The sequence below is a fragment of the Empidonax traillii genome, unplaced genomic scaffold, assembly GCF_003031625.1.
Source record: "Empidonax traillii isolate 1590-97213 ecotype Southwest subspecies unplaced genomic scaffold, ASM303162v1 scaffold56:size2478089, whole genome shotgun sequence".
Lineage (NCBI taxonomy): Eukaryota > Metazoa > Chordata > Aves > Passeriformes > Tyrannidae > Empidonax > Empidonax traillii.
Window position 1 is genome coordinate 2,083,578 of NW_020955249.1, and position 21,551 is coordinate 2,105,128.

Below are 21,551 nucleotides of genomic sequence, written 5' to 3' on the forward strand. Positions count from 1 at the left end.
TCCTTTAGGTACTTACTGTTCACAACAGAAATCCTGAAATTTAGATAGCCTCATTGACAACTGAGGTCAAAGACAAGAAAAGCATTAGCAGCCATACTATCACGCTGATTGCTTTTCACTCTGCATCCTATTTGCCCTCAAGAGACACATATTCCAGTGACAACATGGCAAAAGTTTAACTTTTCTAGTTATTTAAAGATCTATTAGGCACATTAAATGTAATCCTGTTTTTTCAGAGTGTACATAACTGATATGTGAGCTGTGAAGTTCAAGGGGAGTTCCTACAGTTAGATTTTAACAACTCTGCAAGTTTTAAGAAGGGTAGTAGTTTAGGTCCTTAATTTAGAACACCATCGCCAAGTTGGAGCATAAAGCACTTTTGGAGTTTGCTGTAAAGAGAACATTCAGCTCCCTGGAAGTTTCTGAAGATAAGCATCCAAAACAAAAAAAATTGGGCTGACATACTTCCCCATACTTCCAGACAATGGGTTTAACAATCATTAATATACTACCACCAGCAAAGTATGTTTATGTCCATTTTGTAATCTGTAGATATTGAAACTACTACTCCTTCTACAGTTCAAGCTTAAACTGGGAAGGTAAGTAGTTGCAAGATGAGTTACTGCCACTGAGAGAACATCCTGTCTCTGTGAAGCAGAATGTCACTGGCTCTACAGAGCACCTAACAAGCTAAAGACAGATGTGACTTTCAACCTTGGACCTAAAGGTATGGATTCCTGCTCCTAGAAATACTGTCTATACCTGTGCAATACTGTCTATACCTGTGCAATAAGGAAAGAAAGCCCACAGACACTGACAAAGTCAGAGGAATGCTGGTGTAGCAACCCTGATAAAAAAATCATAGCAAAATTCTTCAGTGCTTGCCCCCTTTATGGAAAGCATAAGACACGTGTCAGGTAGCACAGCCACCACTGAAATAGTTTATTCCACTATTAGGTATTGCCTATCCAGTTAAGCAATATTGCTTTGTCATCACTTCAGATTTTTACCCACAAAACTGCAGGACAGCATCTCTAGAATAACCTGAGGCCTTTAGGTACAGCAGCCAGAAGAACCATTCTTTTACAGTCAAGAAGTAAATCCCTGGACTCCTACATATGTGCAGTGCATTTAAGAAATCCTACCTCATGGCAACTGCTTTCAAAAGTTAAAGCTCTAGTAGAACAGATTTCTCCATCTAGCATAATTTTCAGGAATATTTCAGATGATTACAGCTAATTGAGGGCAAATAACACCACCAGCAGCAGCACTGAAAATCCAACTGGCTACAGTTGGCTACAACAGAAAGACGTGGCAGCATTTACACCCAATCCCTTACCAGACAGAACTCCAAAGCCTTGGCAGTAGATACTGGTATTGTTTTTAAGTTAAAAGGGTGGTTCAAGTTCTTCTACATTTACATACTTTTAGGTTAAAACACAGAAAGGGAAATAAGTCAAGTTAATCTCTAGAACTGTGTAGCAGAACAACAGTGTAGCAAAAAAGTCATTGCATGAACACCTCCATTCATTTTACACATACCAGTCTTACAGATTTCTACGTTAGAAGTAGTTTCCTTCCACTAAGCCTGAGAAGTGTACACATTAAAGCTCACATCTCCCTATAAGCTTTGAGTAGATAATCCTCTAGTGTTCCAGATGCATACATATTTTTAAAAGCTGCTTTTGCACACAGCTTATCTACTTTTGCAACACTTGTCTGCTCACTTTTAAGAGTAGAGGAATAAGCCAAATGCAGAAGCCAATGAGAGTTACCACCATTCGATATGGAAACTAGACCCACATCAGAAGCTGCTTCTTGGCTCAGACAAAAACCCCTTTATCTGGCTAGTATCCACAAACTCCAACTCATTTAATATCCTCCACTTGGAAATTACACCCAAGAGCTTCTGGCTTTTTAGTTCTTAACTTGCACCTAATTCTACCACATATTTGTTTAAGCCTAAGTGTAGACTGCATGTAAATCTGCTTCAAAGAAATGGGAAGGGAAATGGTTTGATGTACCAGCTAGAGTAGGTTCTTTAATCTTCATGCTACTCAAGGGAGTCTCTGCTGCAACAAATGATTACTATTCTATCTGCTTCTGACTAGAACGTGTATGGTACACACAAAAGCAAGATTTAGAGATAGTGTACATCTGGACATCTCTCCTAGGCATCTGTCCCCATATGTTGTATTTTAAAGGATGCCACTACCTTTACCAGGTGTTTTCATATGAGGATGCTTCCTTACCTATTTGATTCCTGGTTCACTCCCCCTCCATACCATAGGTGGTCACACTACTGCTTCTGCAAGCCATGGTAGCCACAGAACATAGGATAGTTACCTTGATATTAAGGCTGTATTGGATTGTTTTAATTTGCTGAAGTGTTAAACCCCAAAGTATTAGAATTACAACTGAAGGATCACACAATTTCAGGTTCTCTATACAACCAAAGAAGAAGTTCTCAACCAAGTGTTCTGGAACTCTATGAGATCATAGAACAAGCAGTATTCCATGCATCACAATCCTAAGTATAGCAGCTAAGTTAGTGGACTTTCTTAATCAGAAGGTAGAGCATTGCTTTCCTACGCAACTTAAGTGAATAATCTCTGTCATGGAAGAGAACAGGGATGGACAACATTTTCCACATTCCTTCTAGTCTGTGACCCAAGCAGTGGTAACAGAGGACTGGTGGCCAAGAGAAACTGAAACAAAATCTGCCCACTAAGTGTTTGGAACCCCTCATCCCTATTTGAGGATCAGCACTTCCCTCTGGATATGATTCCAACTATCATTAACTGGACCAGTGGCCAAGAAAAGCCTTAGAGAAGCAAGTTATTTCCTCTGTCCTATTTCCCCATCTTTCTTATCCCTACACTAAGATTCCTTCTATCAGGGGCTCTCCCATGGGAAAGCCCTCAGCTTTATCAGCCCCTCAATCCCAGTTTTAATCAGTAACTCAGTGGCACAGAAACAGCAGGCTTCTTCCACTCTGAACAGGATGGAATTACATTCTTTCACTTTGCCATGAGACTGAGAATAGAGAAAAATTATATTACACCAATGCTCTTACAGCAGTGAATCAAATTTAATTTCAGACCGACAAGGGCTGTCATGTAGCTTACAGAAGGAGTTTCAGTAGATTCATATAATAGAATCTCGATAGTCTATACCTTGCACAGAAATAATGGTGTGTGCAAACAGTCTGCTTCTTTTCCCTTAGCTATTCCAAGTCAAAGGCAAAACAACCCAGCTTACAGACCCCAGCACATGGTCTGCATCTATACTCAGGTACTGAGCACTGTGGTACTCTGCAGTGGTTACTCAGGTACTACTATCCTGCTCACACTCATCCATCTTCTTCATTCAGAGGCAGCAGTTGTTCCTTCACAACTCCAGCTCCAGCCTAGAAGGGGAGTCTGGGTGCCCATGGCAGAGTAAGTTATCTGCCTACGCACACCAGTTTCTGTATGACTTCCTCCACCTGCACGGAAGAATCTGCCAATAGCACCGGTGGGTAGCTCGTCTAGGCTTTGCTGCCAGACTCTACATGCCAAAACCCTGAGCCAACCTTTAATGATGCAGCCTCTGTTCCTATAGTAGCCAGTGTTATTTTCCTATCTCTAGGCACAGACCTTGGGGGGAAGTACCTAAGTTTGCTCTCATTTCACACCTACCACTCAGTTCCCCACTGCATAGCTACGTGCCACTCCAAATGAAAACACCTGTCAGTGCGCCCTTAAAAGCAGCTGGCTCAGCCACAAGCCAGTGGGAGGCAAAAATGCACAAACCCGATATGTAGGCATATCCTGCTGAGCAGGCTACAGCTGGAAGACCACCAGCAAAGAGTTTGACAGTGCAGGCAGCTGGAGGCTTACGGGGGTTTCTAGGCTACTGCTCTGAGGACAGAAGCACAGCAGAAACATCTGACAGAATCACAGAGTGGGTAAGGTTGGAAAGGATGACAGTGAGGTCACCTGGTCCAACCTCTCTGCTCAGGCAGGGTTATCCTAGAGCACATTGCACAGGATTGTGTCCAGACATTTCTTGAATGTCTCCAGTGAGAGAGATGGGACACTCTTCCAGCAAGGGTGTTATCCCAGGCTACTGCTGGCACCTTAGCATCATACAGTCAGTCCCAGGCCAGTCTTAAGACTGCCCTGAAAGTGTCACACAGATTAGAATAAATCCCTTCATAAGCCAAAGCCAGTTTGCTCCAACACCACTCCTGACACTATAGGGACTGCATTTCCGGCACGGAGGCCTTTCTCCTCAGATAGCATAGCCAGGCCCTCTATAGGAGGCAATGTTTGCTTCACCAAATAAGCAGATGACTTCTCTAAGCCATCTGCTTATTTGGTGAAGCAAACATTGCCTCCTATAGAGGCAACGTTGCCAACACTATATACATTGTTACTGCAGCATCCAACAGGAGCCTAAGTTGCATCACAAGGCTACTGTGATAGGGAAAAAAAACATCCAGGACATGGGACCAGAGCCTGATTTCAAGGTAAGGCCTCATCCTGAAGAAGCTGACCGTTCTCAGGCTTAAGAGCTGCTGATAGCCTACATGAAGCCAAATACAAAGAGCTCCTTTATAGGGTGTCTGGTTCTCACTGCTCTGTGCAAACTTTAAAGCCTAGTGTAACTAGCTACATTTTCCTATTTTTACTCTCCTATAGCTACAATGCTTCCTTCAACCCCAAAAAGGTGGGGGGGAAGGGGGGAGGGAAGAGAGCAGAGTTGTATTCTTGGTCAGGATTTTGATGCCAGAATACTCCCTTCTCATGCTTATAAGCAGTAAAGTCATCACACACAGAAACTTTCATATGGCTCACATGAAAGCTGCCGAACACAAGCTGTAACTGCTCACGTGAGCCAGTTAGAAGAGGGAGACAGTTACATACCACTTTCATCACGTCCTGGTAGTTTCTCTGTGTAAGCAAACAGCTCACAGTGACCTCACACCTGACCACACACAGAAAGGTCCAGTGTGGAGGCAATATAACCACAACAACGGCAGCCTTCACTGTTGGGGCAAGAACTTCACAAACAGAAGAGCTTCTCACAAACAAGTATAGGAAGCTTAAAGTCCTACCAATGCAATGACAATACTTAAGCTTGTAACATCACAAAAGAGTCGGCTTCATAGTTTAAGTCACAACAGGTGCTACTCTGCCAGAACATCACTTGAAGACCAAAGCAGTAAAATATTCCCACTGCACACCAAGCCTGACTGAAGGTTTGCTGTGACACAAAGTTCCCTGGATTAGCACCAGAGACTTCATGGCAGGTGCTGGGGGACTCCAACAGGAAGCCATCACACAGTCACACAGGACACTAAGCGTGACAGTCAGCACAGCAGCCTTGAGGGATTAGCTTCAGTTTCACCTGTACTGTTTCCATGTTTAGCTTTTAATGTGAGCATAAAGTTTATTGTGTAACACTTAACTGTACTGTCAGATGTGCCAGCCCCAGAAGAACTGGGATTCAGCAGCCAAGTAAGAGACAAATGGGGTTTTGTTTGGGTTTTTTTTGACATAGTAATGTCGCAATTAGTTTGAGATGGCAGGATAAGAACATCTAAGATATTTAAATAGCAGTATTAATATTTCAGAGCTACTGTACTACTGAAATGAGTTTACAGTCATCTTACCAATTGCTTCAGGCCATCTGGAAATGCAAGAAGCCAAGACAGCATCTGCTCCTCACTGTGAAGACTACCTTAGTACATGACTAGTGCTACAAACTGGAAAACTAGTCCAAGAGGTTATCATTGTAGGTGTTCCACCAGCTACAGAGTTTGCTGCCACCACTAGCAAAAACATATGAGCAGTTCCTTTTTCTGTACCAAAGCTTTTGGTAGCCAGAAATTTTTCATTAACAGCACAGCTCATTTACATGAGTGGAAATAGTTTTGTAGCCAACTCTGAAGCTCAAGCAGTTAAAACACCAACTCTAAGACTACACAGAACAAGTCAGATCCTACAATGTTTTTCTGTTTAGAACAGGACCTGATGTTCCAATACTAAAGTATTGGAACATAATGTTTTAATAGTTCTCTACACAACAGTTAAATCTTGTTCTTCAAAACACTTGCATAGTGTTTTAAAAAACAAGCCAGATCAGTTTCTTTGGTACATATCAAGGAATTCAGCTAACATTAAAGGTCTAAATAGGAGGAAAAAGAGGGAGAAATAATTAGTATAGCTCTATATACAATTAGAGCTTCCCCTTTGGTTAAAAATATCTCTCACCCGACCAAAATAGAGTATCTGTACTCAAAAGCTGTTTGCCATAGAGTAATAAACTTGTCCTATTAGGGGATGATTTACTAAAGGCTTGCCTTTGAGTACTTGTTTCTTCATTAAATGAATCTCTCCAACTGTAAAGAAATCTAAAACATTAAAGTGCTTCAGTTGTTATCAGTGTAGACCTTTGTAATGCAGAGTGTTGATTAAGCTCAACCAAGAAACAAAATTCAGTCACTGAAAGCCTATCTAAGTTTCACTCTTCTATTCTAGATCTCCTTTGAATGAAGCCTCTGCTTTCCATTTTTATCACATGTGCTTTTGTAACTTCTTCCCACCATAAAAAAATATAGTCTCCTTAATTTTGGTAGGGCATGTGTAAAGACATCTGCTTTGTGGAACCCTCCAGGTAGGGCCGCAGTGAACACACACCAGAACACACTCCTTGTGCTACTCCTTGGCACAAGCTGCAATGCTGCTTGCTTCTCCACAAGGAATGACAAAGCTGCGGGAGCCTTTTCAGCACTTTTTTCTTATTTGGTATTCCAACTAGTAGCCAGCTGCAGCAGGGAATTCCCATTGCTCTGTGGCACTCCAATTTATGAACTGGAATTTGTTGATATCTTCACAATTTTATTATTTACCGCCTTCCCTTTGCAATGGCACCGAACTGTAAGATCCCACCCACCATCTCCAACCAACATGCCTTTCAAGGGAGAATATGACATGTTTCCATGCATGAAGCTAGGAAGCAAGTTATAGTGACTACCTGCCCTCCCCTCCCATTTTTTAGTTCTCTGCCGTCACTGGAGGGGGTATAGATCCCCAGTCTTCCAGAAATCTAAGCCGGTTCATAGGACACCTTTTGACTGCTGCAGTCATATTCTGCACCTTCTGCAAGTTCATAATGGTCAGGAGTTATACTCAAAAAGCAGGAGGCCTATACAGATCTGTCTCTGAAGTAGAAAAAAAAAAAAGGTCACAATTAAGTGTCCAGATGAAAAAATACAGAGTTTAGTGTCACAATCTATTTAATCTGCAATGAAAGAATACTGCCTAAATGCACCACACAGTAGGAAATGTATGAGCCAGCCCAGTCAAGCTCCCCATCTATCACTTTGGAATCAAGGAGGGGGAAACAGCAAGACCTGGCTTGTCACACAACTCCAGATCTCATGCCAGCGAAGAGAAAGAGGCACACAGGAAGATATGATAGAAAGTAAAGCCTGATTATCTTTTTCCATCCTTCAGATGGACAACTTCCAAGTATAGTCAGTTGATCACATCCACAGTGTTCTTCTGCGCTATAAAAGTGACCAGGCAATTGTGTAACACAGCAGAAGCTTTTCTAGAGTCTGTCAAGTGAGGAAACAAGGGAAAGTGAGTCACACAGTAGCCTTGGGCTTCCAAGTTATTTCTAGGACAAGATGTTAGACTTAATATGGGGCTTCACTTGGGGCAGCTGCTAGTAAGTGTCAGTTGCCAACAGCATATGTGCAAAAGCCAGATGTTTCCTGCAAGTCACTGACACTTACGAAGTCTAAGAATTCATGTCACTAGCTCATAGTTTCACTATAACAAGAAACAGCAAGCTTCATACACCTTTTGAGAGCCAGAAGTTCCTCAGCAGACCTGTAGATACTAGCTGCACTTGTAATTTACCTTCATATTCAAGTAATTACCCTGAACTCACTTCATCTGAAAGTTTCATCCCTTACTGGCACAAGAGATGTAGATATACCTATTTCTCTTCAATACTCCTAGTTTTTCATCCTTTTCTGAAAACAGTAGCAAGCCATACTCTTCTGCTTATCTATTCAGTTACAATGCTGACTGCCTAGCTTAGAAGCAACACCACAGTAGCAAGAGGGAAAAGCAAGGAGGAAGATCTGGAACTTGCTTCAAGCTTTATTATTGGTCATTTAAATTCATTGAGAAGGATTAAAAAGCTGCTGTTAACTTTTAAAAGCATTTCACCTTGCAAATATTGTAGTTCTAGTGCTTACAATACAGAAAAGAAAATGTGAAAGGGTAAGTATCACTCCTAGCAACTGAACACCTACAGGGTTTGACCCCCAGAACTGCAACACTGACACCTCACCACCACCCACCCAGGGAGGTTTCCTGACAGGAATACACTCTTGATCACAAGTCAGCATGAGAAATACATACCAGTGTAACTTGGCAATAATCATTTAAGAATTAACAATAAAGAAATGTTTGCGTTCATTGGAATCTAAAGTATGGCACCCTTATGCTAATGACAACTGTACTAATCACTACAAGAGATGAAGCTCAGGGGCTTATATCAATCAACATTGCTGCAAACAAGTAAACCAAACTCCTCACCTTCACATGTACTTAATCATGCCACTTCAAAGGGCAAAAAGACAGACTTCATGAGTTAAACACCCTGGAAGTTCACAGCTTTCTATTTAAGAGCTCATAAGTTAAAACTTTAAGACACATCTTTCCCCAGAACTGTAATTGCTAGTGCTCATAATTGATATTCTCCCCCAGTCATGAAGGGAGAAATAGCAAAGTCAGTTCATTTACTTCAAGCAAAAAGTAAAGCAGGAGCCCTTTGTATTTGGTTTTCCACTCTCCTGAAGTAGCTCCCATTCCAAGAGACATAGCATAAGGAGCAATTAAACTGCCTTGTAAAGTACACTATATAAAAATGGCATATATGAAAACTGTTTGATATACAGGCTTACTATAAAATTATGCACTGCCATCAGGAATTTTTTATTTTGTTCTTTGTTTAAACTGATCTTCATTAAAGCATTAGATATCAATGCTGATGAAGGGCCCTAGTCGTCCAGTCAGACTCTTACTTATCACCTCAAAGCTCCTCTCTATTTGGAACCACTGCAATTTTGAGGCTTATGCTTGATATGGGGTAATACAGATATATGCATAAGCACCCCTGTGTTTCCTCATCTTTTAATGCAGGTCTCCAATAATGTATGGCATACACCAGTTCTGACTTAGTTCTGCTCACACTACTTCTAACAGTTGTTACACATCTGGCCATAAAAGAGGCTACACAGCACAGCTGAACACAAGGACATCAGTGCAGCCAGTAGTACACTTTCCATAGCTCAGAGAAGCACTTAGTAGCCATCATGGTCAAACAGCACTTCCATTTAAAAAACAAACAAACAAAAACAAAAAAATAACAAACCAACCAAACAAAAAAACCCCGCAGAACATTGCACTGAAGTCCCTTGTTACATTTCAGACGAGTAGGGATTCCAAAGACTCCTGGTCTTGCCTAACCATGATCTAAGTTAATTAAGTACTACATTTCACAGTATTTCAGACTGCTAGGTCAAGAATGCACATAGCCCAATGCATCCAGCATGCCTGCAGAGAGATAAGTCTTTCCACTTACCCACAGCGGTGCTTTCATTGCAGCATTGGCTGAAGAACAGCCACTGTTTTGCAGCTCTATAATTGAAAGCTCTCAGGCTACTCGGTAGTGGTGCTGCAATGGTAGCAGTCGCTCACTGGGAGAACCATATTTAGAAAAGACGTTGGGTTCTTCCCCAGAGCAATGTAATAGTTTGGTAAGTGAAATTAACAGCCCCAGTAAGAGTCAAACATTGTCAGATTAAAAAAAACAGAGCTAGACTCCTACAGGGAGAAGTCTGGGCTGAAGGCATCGAGCTTTATTGCAGGGATTCATTTAATCCCTACTCGGGAACATAAAAAAAAGTCCTAAAGCTATGTGCTAGGAACAGGGGCTACATTAAATGCAAGACAAGCAATATAAAAACACAGCCTGCCAACCTCCCCCCTCCCGTGTTTTCTGCAATAAATACCAAGAAGTTAATACCGGTGTATGAACTTCGCGCACGCAGCCGGCACCCGACTTTTAACAAGCGAGAGGGGAGGCCTTTGCGAGGGTCTGCGCCGGGGGGCGCTGCCCCGGCGGCAGAGGCTCCACCTGCGGCGCTGACAGGGCCCGGGGGCAGCGGGCCGGGGCCAGGGCAACCTGCCGCACTGGGGCGGCGGCTCACTTATTCACTTACCCGGGGCCCCGTGGCTCGGTGGCCGCGACCCTGCGGCAGATGCACCAGCAGCAGCGCCAGCAGGAACGGGCGAGCACCCGCGCTGCGACAGGCCCGCGGCACCATGGTCCCTGGGGGCGGCAGCTCTGGCAAGCGGCGGCGTGCCGGTGTCGGGCGGGTCGGCGGTGCGGAGCCGCCGCGGCAGGTTACGCGCTCCGGCCATGGGGATGCCGCTTATAAAGCCGCGGCGGGGCGGGGCCGGGCGGCACTGACCGCCCTGAGCACCAATAGCCGCGCGGCCGCCGCGGGCCGCAGCCAATGGGCGGGAGGCGGCACCGCCCGCCCCACCCCGCCCCGCGGCCCGGCGTGAGGCGGGCGGTGCAGGTTGGTCGCGGGCGGCGGCGCTGCCGGCGGGGCCCGCGGGGTGGTGGCGCCCCGGGCCCGCGGCACCCGGAGCCCTCGGCGGCACCCGGAGCCCTCGGCGGCACCTGGGCGGGTGTCAGGCAGCCCCAACGGGGCTGCGGGAGACAACCATCCGGCGCGGCTGGCGCTCTCCAGCCCAAAGCCCTGCAGGACATACCTGGCCCCATCCCCGGGCAGGGACAGCAACAGCTGAGCCGTGCAGTCAGGTCGGGCTGGTCACCAAGCAAATTTGGCGTAGGAAATCACCTCATGGTCCACAAGCCACGTTCCTTTGGTCTGGCGCTCTAGGGCGAAAACTGCTGTAGGCACAAGCTCATGTCTCAGGGTATCAGGTCCTCTTGTCACCTCCGTGCCGGGGCCCAGCGCATGGCTGACCCACAGCCACAGAGACTACCCGTCCCTGGAGATCTTTCCCCGCCTTTCCAACTGCACAAGTAGCCCTACAACCCATTTCTTTGCATTGCCCAGCCAATCCTGAAGACCTCGTTATGGAGGTGATGTGCTTGTGGTCCTTCCCTTGCACCTGGAAAACCATTCCAGCTTCAAGTTTGGTACCTCTTGAGACAACAAGCCCTTATTGACTGCATGAGCGTCCCAGTATGTACAAGCAGGCACTCAGTAATGGGAAGCTTGGGTAGAAAGTGAGCATTGTGTCATGCAACAGGAAAGTGAGTGCAGCTGTGGAGCAGAAGCAGGAGGGAAATGGAGATACGTCGACCATCAGAGCCCAGTCTCTGCAGGCATGTCTGTCTGATTATGAACTAAAGAGGGAGCAGTACCATGGCAGTGTAATGGAAGTAAGCTGTAGACTCTGAGCACTCGAGGCAGTCTAATGCCAAGCCTCTGTCTACGTGCTGACTGAGTGGTAGAGATATCTTGTGAACCAGACTGACTTGCTTTTACATTGAGTCCTTCATTTTCAAATTACCAGCATGAGTTTGATGGAGGGTATGTCAGGGCAGAGGCTCAACATTTTGAAAAATAATATGCACAGGAGGCTATTGCTATGCATGGAATACTGATAATTTTATGTAGCACTGTTTTGTGCTGCTCTTAAGGAAACATACAAGACATGATATTTCTTCATACGCTCTATTTAACTTTCTTTACTGGGTGACCTTACAAGAGGCAATGCTCACACTTGCGAAGATTCCCTACAGTGTATCCGCTAGGTATGGGGAGGGGCTGCTACGCCCACACGAAGAACCATGTTACACAGTAGAAGTCGTGTAATCCTGGCATCTTATCAGAGCAAAGCAGAGTGTTTAAGTATAGTGGTTGCTTTAATCTTTCTTAAAAAAAAAAAACAAAACAAAACAAAAAAAAAAACAACACAAGAACAACAACAAAAGCAACTAAATCCCCCCCACAAACAAAAATACACAACTGAACATATTTATTTTAAAAATGCCAGTATTTAACATTTTATCATTAGACTAGACAGGATAAGCCATTTGTTACTCACACGGAGCTCTGCAAGTGTTCATTATTTTTGGCCTCTGGGACTCCAAACACAGCACTCCATACAAGCCTACCTTAGTCCTAACCTTCACCACTCTGCCAGCTCTTCTCAAAATAAGGCCTGCAGTATCCTCTGATTTTCCATTTCAAAGTCTCTCTGATCCACACCTGAACTTATGCCATTACACATGACATGAGCAGAAAGACCTTGAGGGGAAGAGGAGGGGGAAAGCTGGGTAATCTGGATACAAGTGTCCTTGTGTACATCAGGATCAGCTCTGTTGAGTTTGGATGAGTTGTATCAGTGCACACCTGAATCTGTGAAAAGACAGGCAGAATCTAGCACAGTTTTGTTCAGGCAGTGATCCCACCACTGAAATACCACATCACCTCATAGTTAAAAGTCTTGATAAAATTCCAGTCCAGATAACAACATCACGCTTGCCTAAGTTCCCCTCTGCATCTGACATCTGCATCTGCATCTCCATTTTTGCATCTGACCTATTTCATGTGTGATGCCTTTATGTGTTCTTTATCACTTCTACTTTAAATATGAATTTCTTTCTTTGATGTATTTTTTCACAGACAAACCCATGGATATCAAGATCTCTGTGCTATATCAATGGTCATTACCACTATGAAAAAATAATTGTTTTCCTAATCCCTAAAAAGCAATACCAGCTACACGGAAAGCCTACCCTTCAATGCCTATGAGGCCCTGACACCAGCATCTGAACACCAAGTAAAAGTTCTAGAGAGGGTCAGAAATTCCCAATAACAGAACCCTTTGATCCCTTTATGGTCAAAGTTGTTCATAACCTTGCCACACATACTTCCAGTCTTGACCTATATTCCCATGGCCAGGTGTTTCTTTGTAGGAATGTACGCTTCCTTTGCAGAATCACAGAATATTCTGAATTGGAAGTGACCCACAAGGATAATCAAATCCAACTCTTTAAGTGAATGGCCTGTACAGGAATCAAATTAGTGCCTTAGTACAGAAGAGACTTCATAGCCTGGCCTATATATCACAAACATTAAATTCCACAGAGATGCTCCAAGCCCAAAAACCTTACCAAATCATCACTCAGGAGGGTGGAGGCCACCCAAGTTCATTTAAAGACACCATCAAGAGACAAAATACATAGTTTTTTTCCAGTTAATTTACAGTGGTAAATAATCCAGTTCTAGTTAATTTACAGTGGTAAATTACCTTCACAATTGAAAATGCATGCCAAACTCTTCAGCATAGTGGGCCTGGTGCTCCGGTTGGTACAGATGCACTTTCCTGGTCTGTCACCTTCAAAGGAAGATCTAGGTAAATAAAACAAACTGCTGAAACAGAAAGTTTTGTGCCACTAAATTGTCTTATTTCTCTCCAGATTGCTGGCAAGTGGGAAGTGCCTGCGCTGGGCACCAGTGGCCTTGCAGAGACGCTGATGAGCCAAGAGCAGGCTACTGACCAAATGTGAAAGGAACTGGGCTCCTAGCCTTCTCACTTGAGCTCTTCTGAAAATCCCTGCCATCACTCAGAGTGCCAAAGACTGTGCTGGCACAGTGCCACTCCAGTCACTGGTGTCTCACCAGCAAAGAAGTTGCCCAGGGTGTGTAACTGAAAACTACAAAGAGAGAGGGACACAGAACTGGAAGAGAAGTTGTTCTTCATGTCTAGGCATTTTTACACAAAGCCCAAAGTTTGGATCCTTCAGAGGAAGATGTAAACTCAGCTATAATTAATTCAACTATGCAATGCTGCTGGAAGTAGCACTGAAACTGGTACCGTTGGGGCTTGTTGTGTATACCAGATCAGCCTACGACTTGCACCTCAGAAGACTTACCCCAACATGTGCCTGTCCGTGTTGATGATTAATATCTTGTTGCTATGGTGCATGCATATCACGTGCACTACCACAAACTCATGGCACAGAACGTATATATTGGTGGTCCTGACAACTGTTCAGGGAGAACTGTTTGATTGCTCTGATTATTTGCCCCTGCATCTACTTATCTTGTCCTCAAACAAGTTTCAGAGGATCTCTGTCCTCTTTCAAACAGTACTGGCCTCCACAACAGAACCGTCATGGGATCTGTCTGCCACAGCTTCCATCAGGGCAAGTATCCCCTCTTGCACACATTTAGTAGAAATGTTTACTGACACTTTCAATACAGAATAATCTGCTGCCTCCAAATATGAGTTAATTGCTTTAGGGACCAATTTACTGTTAGAGGTCCTTTTTTAAGTCAATGGATGCTACAGTTGCTCCTGCAACAAGTTTAGATTTCACTTTTTGTCACAAAAAGAGTAAAGAATAAGATGGGGAATTTGCTAAAAGATTGGTTGTTGTAGGTTGTAACAATGCAGAAATTTGAGCTATTTTTTTTTATCATCGTGCTTATTGAATCACTTGGATCATTTTAATCAGAGAATTATCCATTGCTGCCAGGCCTTAATTGCTGAGAACCTGCAGAAGTGAAAGAGCCTTTTATACTATGCTGGCATCCCTAAATCTCCATCTAAGGTGAGTTCAGGGCAGCCCAGAATAAAGACTGGAAAGCCACAATTGAGCACACTCACGACCCAGTGCAGTTTGGAAGAGCAATGAGAGAATCTGTGCAGTCACCCTAAACTGAGATAGAATACAATTTCCCCAGCTTCCCAGACATAGGTAGAATGTGCGGGAGTGGGGAGGAGTAAATTTGACTCAGTGATTATGAAAGTAGAAATAAGGAATCATTGGGTTTGAAAGGATTCATGTCACAGCAAACAGCAATTTTACAGTGTCATCCCACTGCCAGCACAATTGCTGCTGTGTGCAAAGTATTCACACTTATTAAGCAGAGACACATTGCTATTTTGGGGTGTATTTGCTGGATTATGTCAACAAAAAGGAGTCTCAGCTTTTTATGAAAGCTAATTATATATATGCCTGAATAAAACAGAACGCCCATTAGCAATAGGAAGTGTCCTATTGGGCTTTTCATCCTGGAAGCTCTTTGAAGAATATTCACTTACACTTGAACAAAAAGCTTTGTCAAAAATATTATAGGATTTCTAGTCTTTTCCCATGAAATCCATCTAGAGTCTGCCACTTCATTCATTATACTTCATACAGAAATTCTGTGCAGACTTTTTCTCTAGATAGTATATTAAATTGTGTTGGTCCTGGCTGAACTACTTTGGTTTTCCAAAATGTTGCTAGTAGTCCTGGTTAGTTCCCATCACTGCCAAACCTTCAGCTCTCACTAGTGTCCATCTGACTCTACTACTCAATTGTACCTTCATGGTCCTGTGTTATTCCACCACAGGCCATATATGCTGGCCATACACCTTTGTTATTAGAAAACAAAACCAAAAAAAGGAATGTAGTGAAGTGCAAGATGTCGTAAAGAGGCAGTAATGCCCATTTGATCTTCAACATGTTTTTACGTGGTGCTGCGGCACGTACCTATTTTTAAGGATGGAACCTCTACAATGACATGGCTGATGTTAGTTGGTAATCTGTCAGCTCCTTGAAAACAAGGGTATTCTCCTTTTTTGCTTTTTTACTCTTACTTATATTTTGCAGATTCTAGGGTATAATGTTAAGAATCAGTATGAAGCCCAGTGCAGTGAGGATGAATGATGGGTATTTATGTGGCACTGGAAAATTAAATGACTCTTCCGAGTATCTATCTAATAGATTTCCAATGCTAATTGTACGCTCTTTTTAATTCTGCGAAGTAAATATAACATCACTCCAGGCTCTAAAAAGAATGCCAATCTACCATATCTTTAACCTTTACAATCTTTAAAAGTACTTAGGGACTTGCCAATTCTTTTTTTTTTTTTTTTTTTGAGTCAGCTATGAGTTTGAAGTTGGGTAGGACTCCATATGGACTCCAGAAAAGAGGAGCTCTGTTCCAATCTCATTTATCAATCTCATCAAGGCAAGGATTCTTTCTGCTCATACTGTCTACCTGGGTGGGATAGATGGAAAGTAGGTGGGGAAACAACTACCTCTGCACTGAAATTTTGAGAACTTGGTACTCTGGGCTGCAAATGTGAAGGAGAGCCAGTGGTGAATCTCCTATATATGAGAACTTTCTGCCCATGCGGAGTGGGCTTACCACTGAAAGCGCAAAAGAAGTGTGCATGTGTGGGAATCATGCCAGTGCACATGAAAAGCAGGGTCTCCTGCCTGATCTCCACTCCATGTGATCCTCTACTGGCACAGAAAACAGCAAAAAGGAGGAGGAAGCAGCTGGGGACCAGGCTCTATGAGCTCAACAATTCATGACATTGGGATTATATTTTGTTGCTTGAGCCCATTTACCATTTACTTTGTCTCAGAGAGATGCTCAGATGAATGCAATAAAGTATTTTGTCTCACAGGTTGGCACCCACCTCATCTGCCTCTCTCCATCAGCAGTCCATATCCTCAGGAAACTCAGAATTAGAATTGTGTTCTAAACAGCATAAAAGAGCTCATAAACATACTCCAGCAAAGAAACCCTGGCATCGTATTAGACACTCCTTGTTTTCTGAGATGGGGAGGCAAAATGATGACAAAGCAACAGACTACAAATTCTAAGGTGCCCTGACCCTGCAATTTTTCATCAGGACCAAGAGTAACACTTGATATCAGACAGGCAATATTTTTTTTTCATCCCTACTAGTTTCTTAGCACTGATTTAGGTTACACACTGACAACAGCGAAACAGCACTTAAATCACAGCCCTGAGAACCAGCTACACGTATCCAAAGCTGAGCAGAGTTCAAACCTCAGCCCTGTGCTGATACAGAGTCTTTTCTGTTTTAAATTGCCCACCCACTCACTATTCCCAGCTGCCGAGCCACATAACGTTCAAAGACCACACACAAGGTGCAAGAGCAATAGGGGCCTGTTGAAAATTAAAATGCAACAGCTTAGTCAAGAGGATAGACTCCAGCATTGCTGCCTAAAAAATGGGGACAAGGAGGAATAAGGAGAAAAGGGCAAACAGGACCATGGGAGATCCAGATGGAAAGTGATGGGAATCTACACTGGAGTGTATTTTACAGAAATCCCCTACCCTCAGCTCACAGGGACGCACAAAGCTTCCCATATGAAGGCAGGCAAGAACCAGATCAGAAAAAGGATAGCCGTTTTCCAGAAGCTAGACATGATACTAGGGTCCCAGGGTTTGTTCTCAGCTTGGCTGGAAGCACCTGGAGCAGGCCAAAAAAAGGTCTCCGTGCCTTGTTTCTTGGGCAAGTGTCAAGAAGTATAAGAGCCTCACACAAATGTTTTGCTATCTCCCACAGCCCCCAACAAACAAAAATCCTTGTTTCTTCTCTCCTGTTGAAAGGACCTTGCTCTGAAGTGCACTCGTTTGAATGCCATATAGTAGTGTCACTTACTCCTCTTCATCCCATTTAAAGAGCATGTTGCTACTGAAAACTAGAGAATGTTGCGATACCGCTCAGTGGTGACACAAAGGCAGAAGTGGGTCAGCACCATTACACATCACAGTGTGGGACACATGTCACAGCACCCCCACTTCTAGAAAAGAGTGTGATACCTTGCTGACTCCTAGACTGGGACTCTCAGGGTCTGAGGCAAACTGGTGACAATGGACATTATCCCGGACGTATCTGCTCAGTCGGCCGAGTTTGGTAAGAGTTTTTCACAGACTGTTCACCTAAAAATGTTTTTTAAACATTCTTAAGTTTTGTCCAGTTGCTTCTATACATAAAGAATGTGTATTTATATGTTTATACATCCAGATTTTGTGCTTCATCGCTAACCAAGGCTGAATATTTCAAGGCTGAGTCAAACTACTCTAAATATGGGCTATTTTATGCATCACTAAATGAACGGCTTTACTGCTGAGACAAGGCAATGTTGTAACAGCACACGGCACAACCCAGCAGTCGGAACAAGAAACAACGAAGGTGATTTCTAACAGAAAGCGCTCAGGGTGTTTGAAGAGGCAGACTGCCAGGGCTCTAGAGGTGTCATCCTACTCCCTAGTCCTCAGCTGAGACAGCAGCTCAGGAGAGATGAAAGGAGGAAAGATGAAACACAACATACCGTGAACTTTCTCACTGCAACTCTGATTACTGCTAGCAAAAGAAAGCAAGCTAAGGAGGCACTGGAAAGAAAGGCTCAGTCAAGTACCCCATACCAAATACTCTGAGATGGTGGTTTGAACCCAGAACCACGTGGTAGCATGTGTGCCTGTAAAGATCTAAACTGGAAGCACAGACACAAAAGTGCTTGCAGCGTTGTCAGTCCCTAATTTGGACTTCAAAACATGTGCAACAATGAACAGAGCAAAAGGTACTGAGACTAGAATTTTGGTAGTTAAAACTCTTGCTCTATTAGCTTCACTACCTTCTTTAAAAAAAAAAACGGAAAATGTAATAAAACATAGGTGAACATGCACACCATTTCATTCTTCTGACTTGGTGCAGAAAAAAACCTTCCAACATACAATTGTTTGCATCCAGCTTTTTGAAATATCCCACTGTGATATGTATCAACCTTTTCCTTTTGATTGATAGACTTTGCTAGGGAAACACAGCAGAACAGATGTGAGTGCATGGGTGCCATCAAATTAATTTTAACACTCTTTTTTGCTGCTCCCCCCTCCCACCCACAGGCTTATAAAGTTATTCTGAAAGACATAAGAATCTTAAATACTGGGGGAAGGGAGAGTGGGGATTAAGGGACATCTGAAGAAAGCAGTATAAAATTGCACTGAAAGCAAAAATCCTCCCACCATAACCTACTCTTGTCCACTCCTGTGTCAACAAATATGCAACCAATTAATGTAATTGCAGAGTTATTTATGGCACACAGGAAAGTGTAGTCAGGGACCCTGAGAAACAAGGTTGTAGGGATAGGAACGTCTGGGTTTCCCCCTCGCCCCCTCCTTTGCAGATGTTTAAGTTGACTTGTGGTGTCCATGTGTCTCGTAACCAACAGCCTGTCTACTTTGCAGGTGTTGCTTGCTGCATGGGGGTGGGTAAAGTGGATGAAAGGAGACCCGGAAAAAAGTTGGGGTCTTCTGATTTCAAACTGTGACCAAAAGATATTGATTGGGTTTAGATATCCCCCTACACACTTTGCAGCCTACAAAAGCCCCATACCTAATCCCTTCAGATGACCCTTTCGACAGCAGCAACAACATTTGAACACAACAGGGGAAAAAAAATTTCTTAGCTCCATGATTTGATTGTTCGTGGTGACAGTTTTGTTACTGTTCAGTGCTCTGCACAAGAGAGGTTTTAATTAGAGCTATTGAGTGGTTTGAATTGGCACAATTAGGGTCAGCATTAATGATTGCTGCATGTGTTCTTTTGAACAGTAAGGGCTTTTTTTTTGGCCCATGGACAGGAGGGGGTAGCAGCTAATGAACTAGGAGAGTGCAAATTATCTCTGCAAAGCTGGGGCAAGTGTAATACACACTGGGGATGAAGTGGAGAGCAGGAAGAGAGACTGCAGCATATGGGGCTCGTCCAGAAGACTTCCCACCAGAATGCTGAGCACCATCGATCCCCACTGCTTGTCCTTTTCTTCCTTAGGTGCTGAGGCTGTATAAAGCACTGACAGAGATGCATTTATTGTATCACAAGGGAACACCTTAGAGAGGCAAAGTATATGCAGTATTTTCATACCAAAAAAATACAAAAGGAGATAGAAAAAAGGCTGCAGTCTGCTGAGAACAGTAGTCTACCTCAAAACAAGGGCATGCTCATGCAAATTGGTACTCTCATGAGTAGGCTTGTAGGCTTTACCCACCTCTTATTCAATTCAGTGGGATATTGGATCAGTTCAAAGAAACACAGCCACATGAGAGAGAGAGAGAGAGAGAGATTTGTGTACAAGCACCTCTTCTGTGTGTGTGTAGAGATGCCTCCCAAATACACAGACCTGCCTTAACTGCACTGCAGGTGGGTGCCAGAGCCCAATGCATATGGCATCTCTGCCATAGGCTGCTCCCACTCCTGCTGAGAAAACTAGAGTCCTCACAGCACATGCCACTTGACTTAAAGAGAAGACCTCCTGGGGGACATACCTATGGTCTCCTCAGAACTTGCAAATCTCTTGAAATGTGTTCATCACATAGTCTTTTCCTGACCCATACAGTCCGTGAAGCACTGCAGAAATGCTCTTGGATTGCAGGAGGAATACGCTCCCCTGCCACTCCAGCAGAGCCAGAGGGGTCTCTCTTCCACATAGCTACTTATTGGGGAAGGTGCAAGTAGATGACAATGACAACAACCATGTGGGTACAGGGACTGACTGGGGCACAGGGCCTGCCCCACTCCTATGAAGAACTTCCGTTGCTTCTGAGCCATGCACATCCTCCCCAAAGCATGAGATATTTTTGCCTCAGGTCTGAAATAAAGCTTTCTGAGTGCTCTCAATTTACTAAAACAAGCTTTTGGTCAGGCATTATATTAGAACCACAGGCCTCTCTGCAACCTTCAGGGTATAAAAGGAGTTTGTTCATGTGCTAACTGCCCAGCAGTGGAGCTTCCCTCCACTGCAAGCAGCAAGAGACAGCCATGCCCCACTTGCATGTGCAACATATACCTTTTTACTAATGGTAGGGTGACCCTTTTATACCTGAATCAGCCTAGAAGTCCCTTCTGGGCTCCAAAATGCCTAGATAGGGCATCACTGGCAGGGGTAACTGTAGGGTTGTCTCAGGTCTGGGAGTGCCAGTTGAGTCAAATACTGGCGTTGGTCTCTTGGTGGGGCCCCTGAATATCTGTGCAAGTCATCAGGCCTGCTGTAAAATACCCTCTCTCTAACTGTCTGTAGTAGTCATGTCTCCTGAATATGACTCAAAGAATGTTGTCAGGCACCATTTGTCTAAGGAAAGGTTGATTCTTCATTAAGTTTAGTTGGTAGATTAGAAGAGAATGGCATGTATGGCATGTATGCATGTTTTCGGAAAACATTTTCAGCCAAACTTTCTGCAGCCATTCCAGAGTGTGGCCACCAACACCTAATCACTTAAATTTTTGAGGCCGAGCATTAGCACCAGCCAAGGCTGCACAGCTCACCAGTGCCTTCATTGACAAAGCAGGTAAAACTGCATGCGCAGCTGGAGCAGAGAAGCTAGGTGGAATCATGGGTGTGCAATCTCAGTTGGGAACTAGCCAAATACTTCACCTTTCATATATGCAAAGGAAGACAAAGGTGCCCAAAACATGGAGAGAATGAGACTCTTTAGTGTGGTTAAACAGAGGTTTCTGTGTATTTCTGTTAGTAGATATTTTCAGATATTTCAGTGTCTCACTCTCTCTATAAACATTATCTTCTCAAAAAAAAAAAAAATCCAATTTATCTGGCTTTTTTAATTAGGTAATATAAATTATGCTCTTCTTACTTAGGATACACAGAAGCCCAGCACATTTGGT

General features: G+C 43.6%; 1 protein-coding gene and 1 long non-coding RNA gene across 4 annotated transcripts in view; both read right to left on the minus strand.

Moving 5' to 3' along the window:
• Positions 1-11,280, minus strand: part of SMOC1 (SPARC related modular calcium binding 1) — a 135,837-nt gene extending 124,557 nt beyond the window's left edge. Inside the window, exons 1-2 of the mRNA XM_027879729.1 lie at positions 11,249-11,280; positions 10,940-11,063 (exon numbers count right to left, since the gene is read on the minus strand). Of these exons, the coding sequence (XP_027735530.1) occupies positions 10,940-11,063; positions 11,249-11,280 (156 nt within the window). The remainder of the gene's footprint in view (positions 1-10,939; positions 11,064-11,248) is intronic.
• A 924-nt stretch (positions 11,281-12,204) lies between these two features.
• LOC114055494 overlaps positions 12,205-21,551 on the minus strand; it is a 36,474-nt gene continuing 27,127 nt past the window's right edge. For all 3 annotated transcript variants that reach the window (XR_003570741.1, XR_003570739.1, XR_003570740.1), the window contains 2 exons: positions 13,368-13,468; positions 12,205-12,472 (listed from right to left, as the gene is read on the minus strand). This is a non-coding gene — a long non-coding RNA (uncharacterized LOC114055494). The remainder of the gene's footprint in view (positions 12,473-13,367; positions 13,469-21,551) is intronic.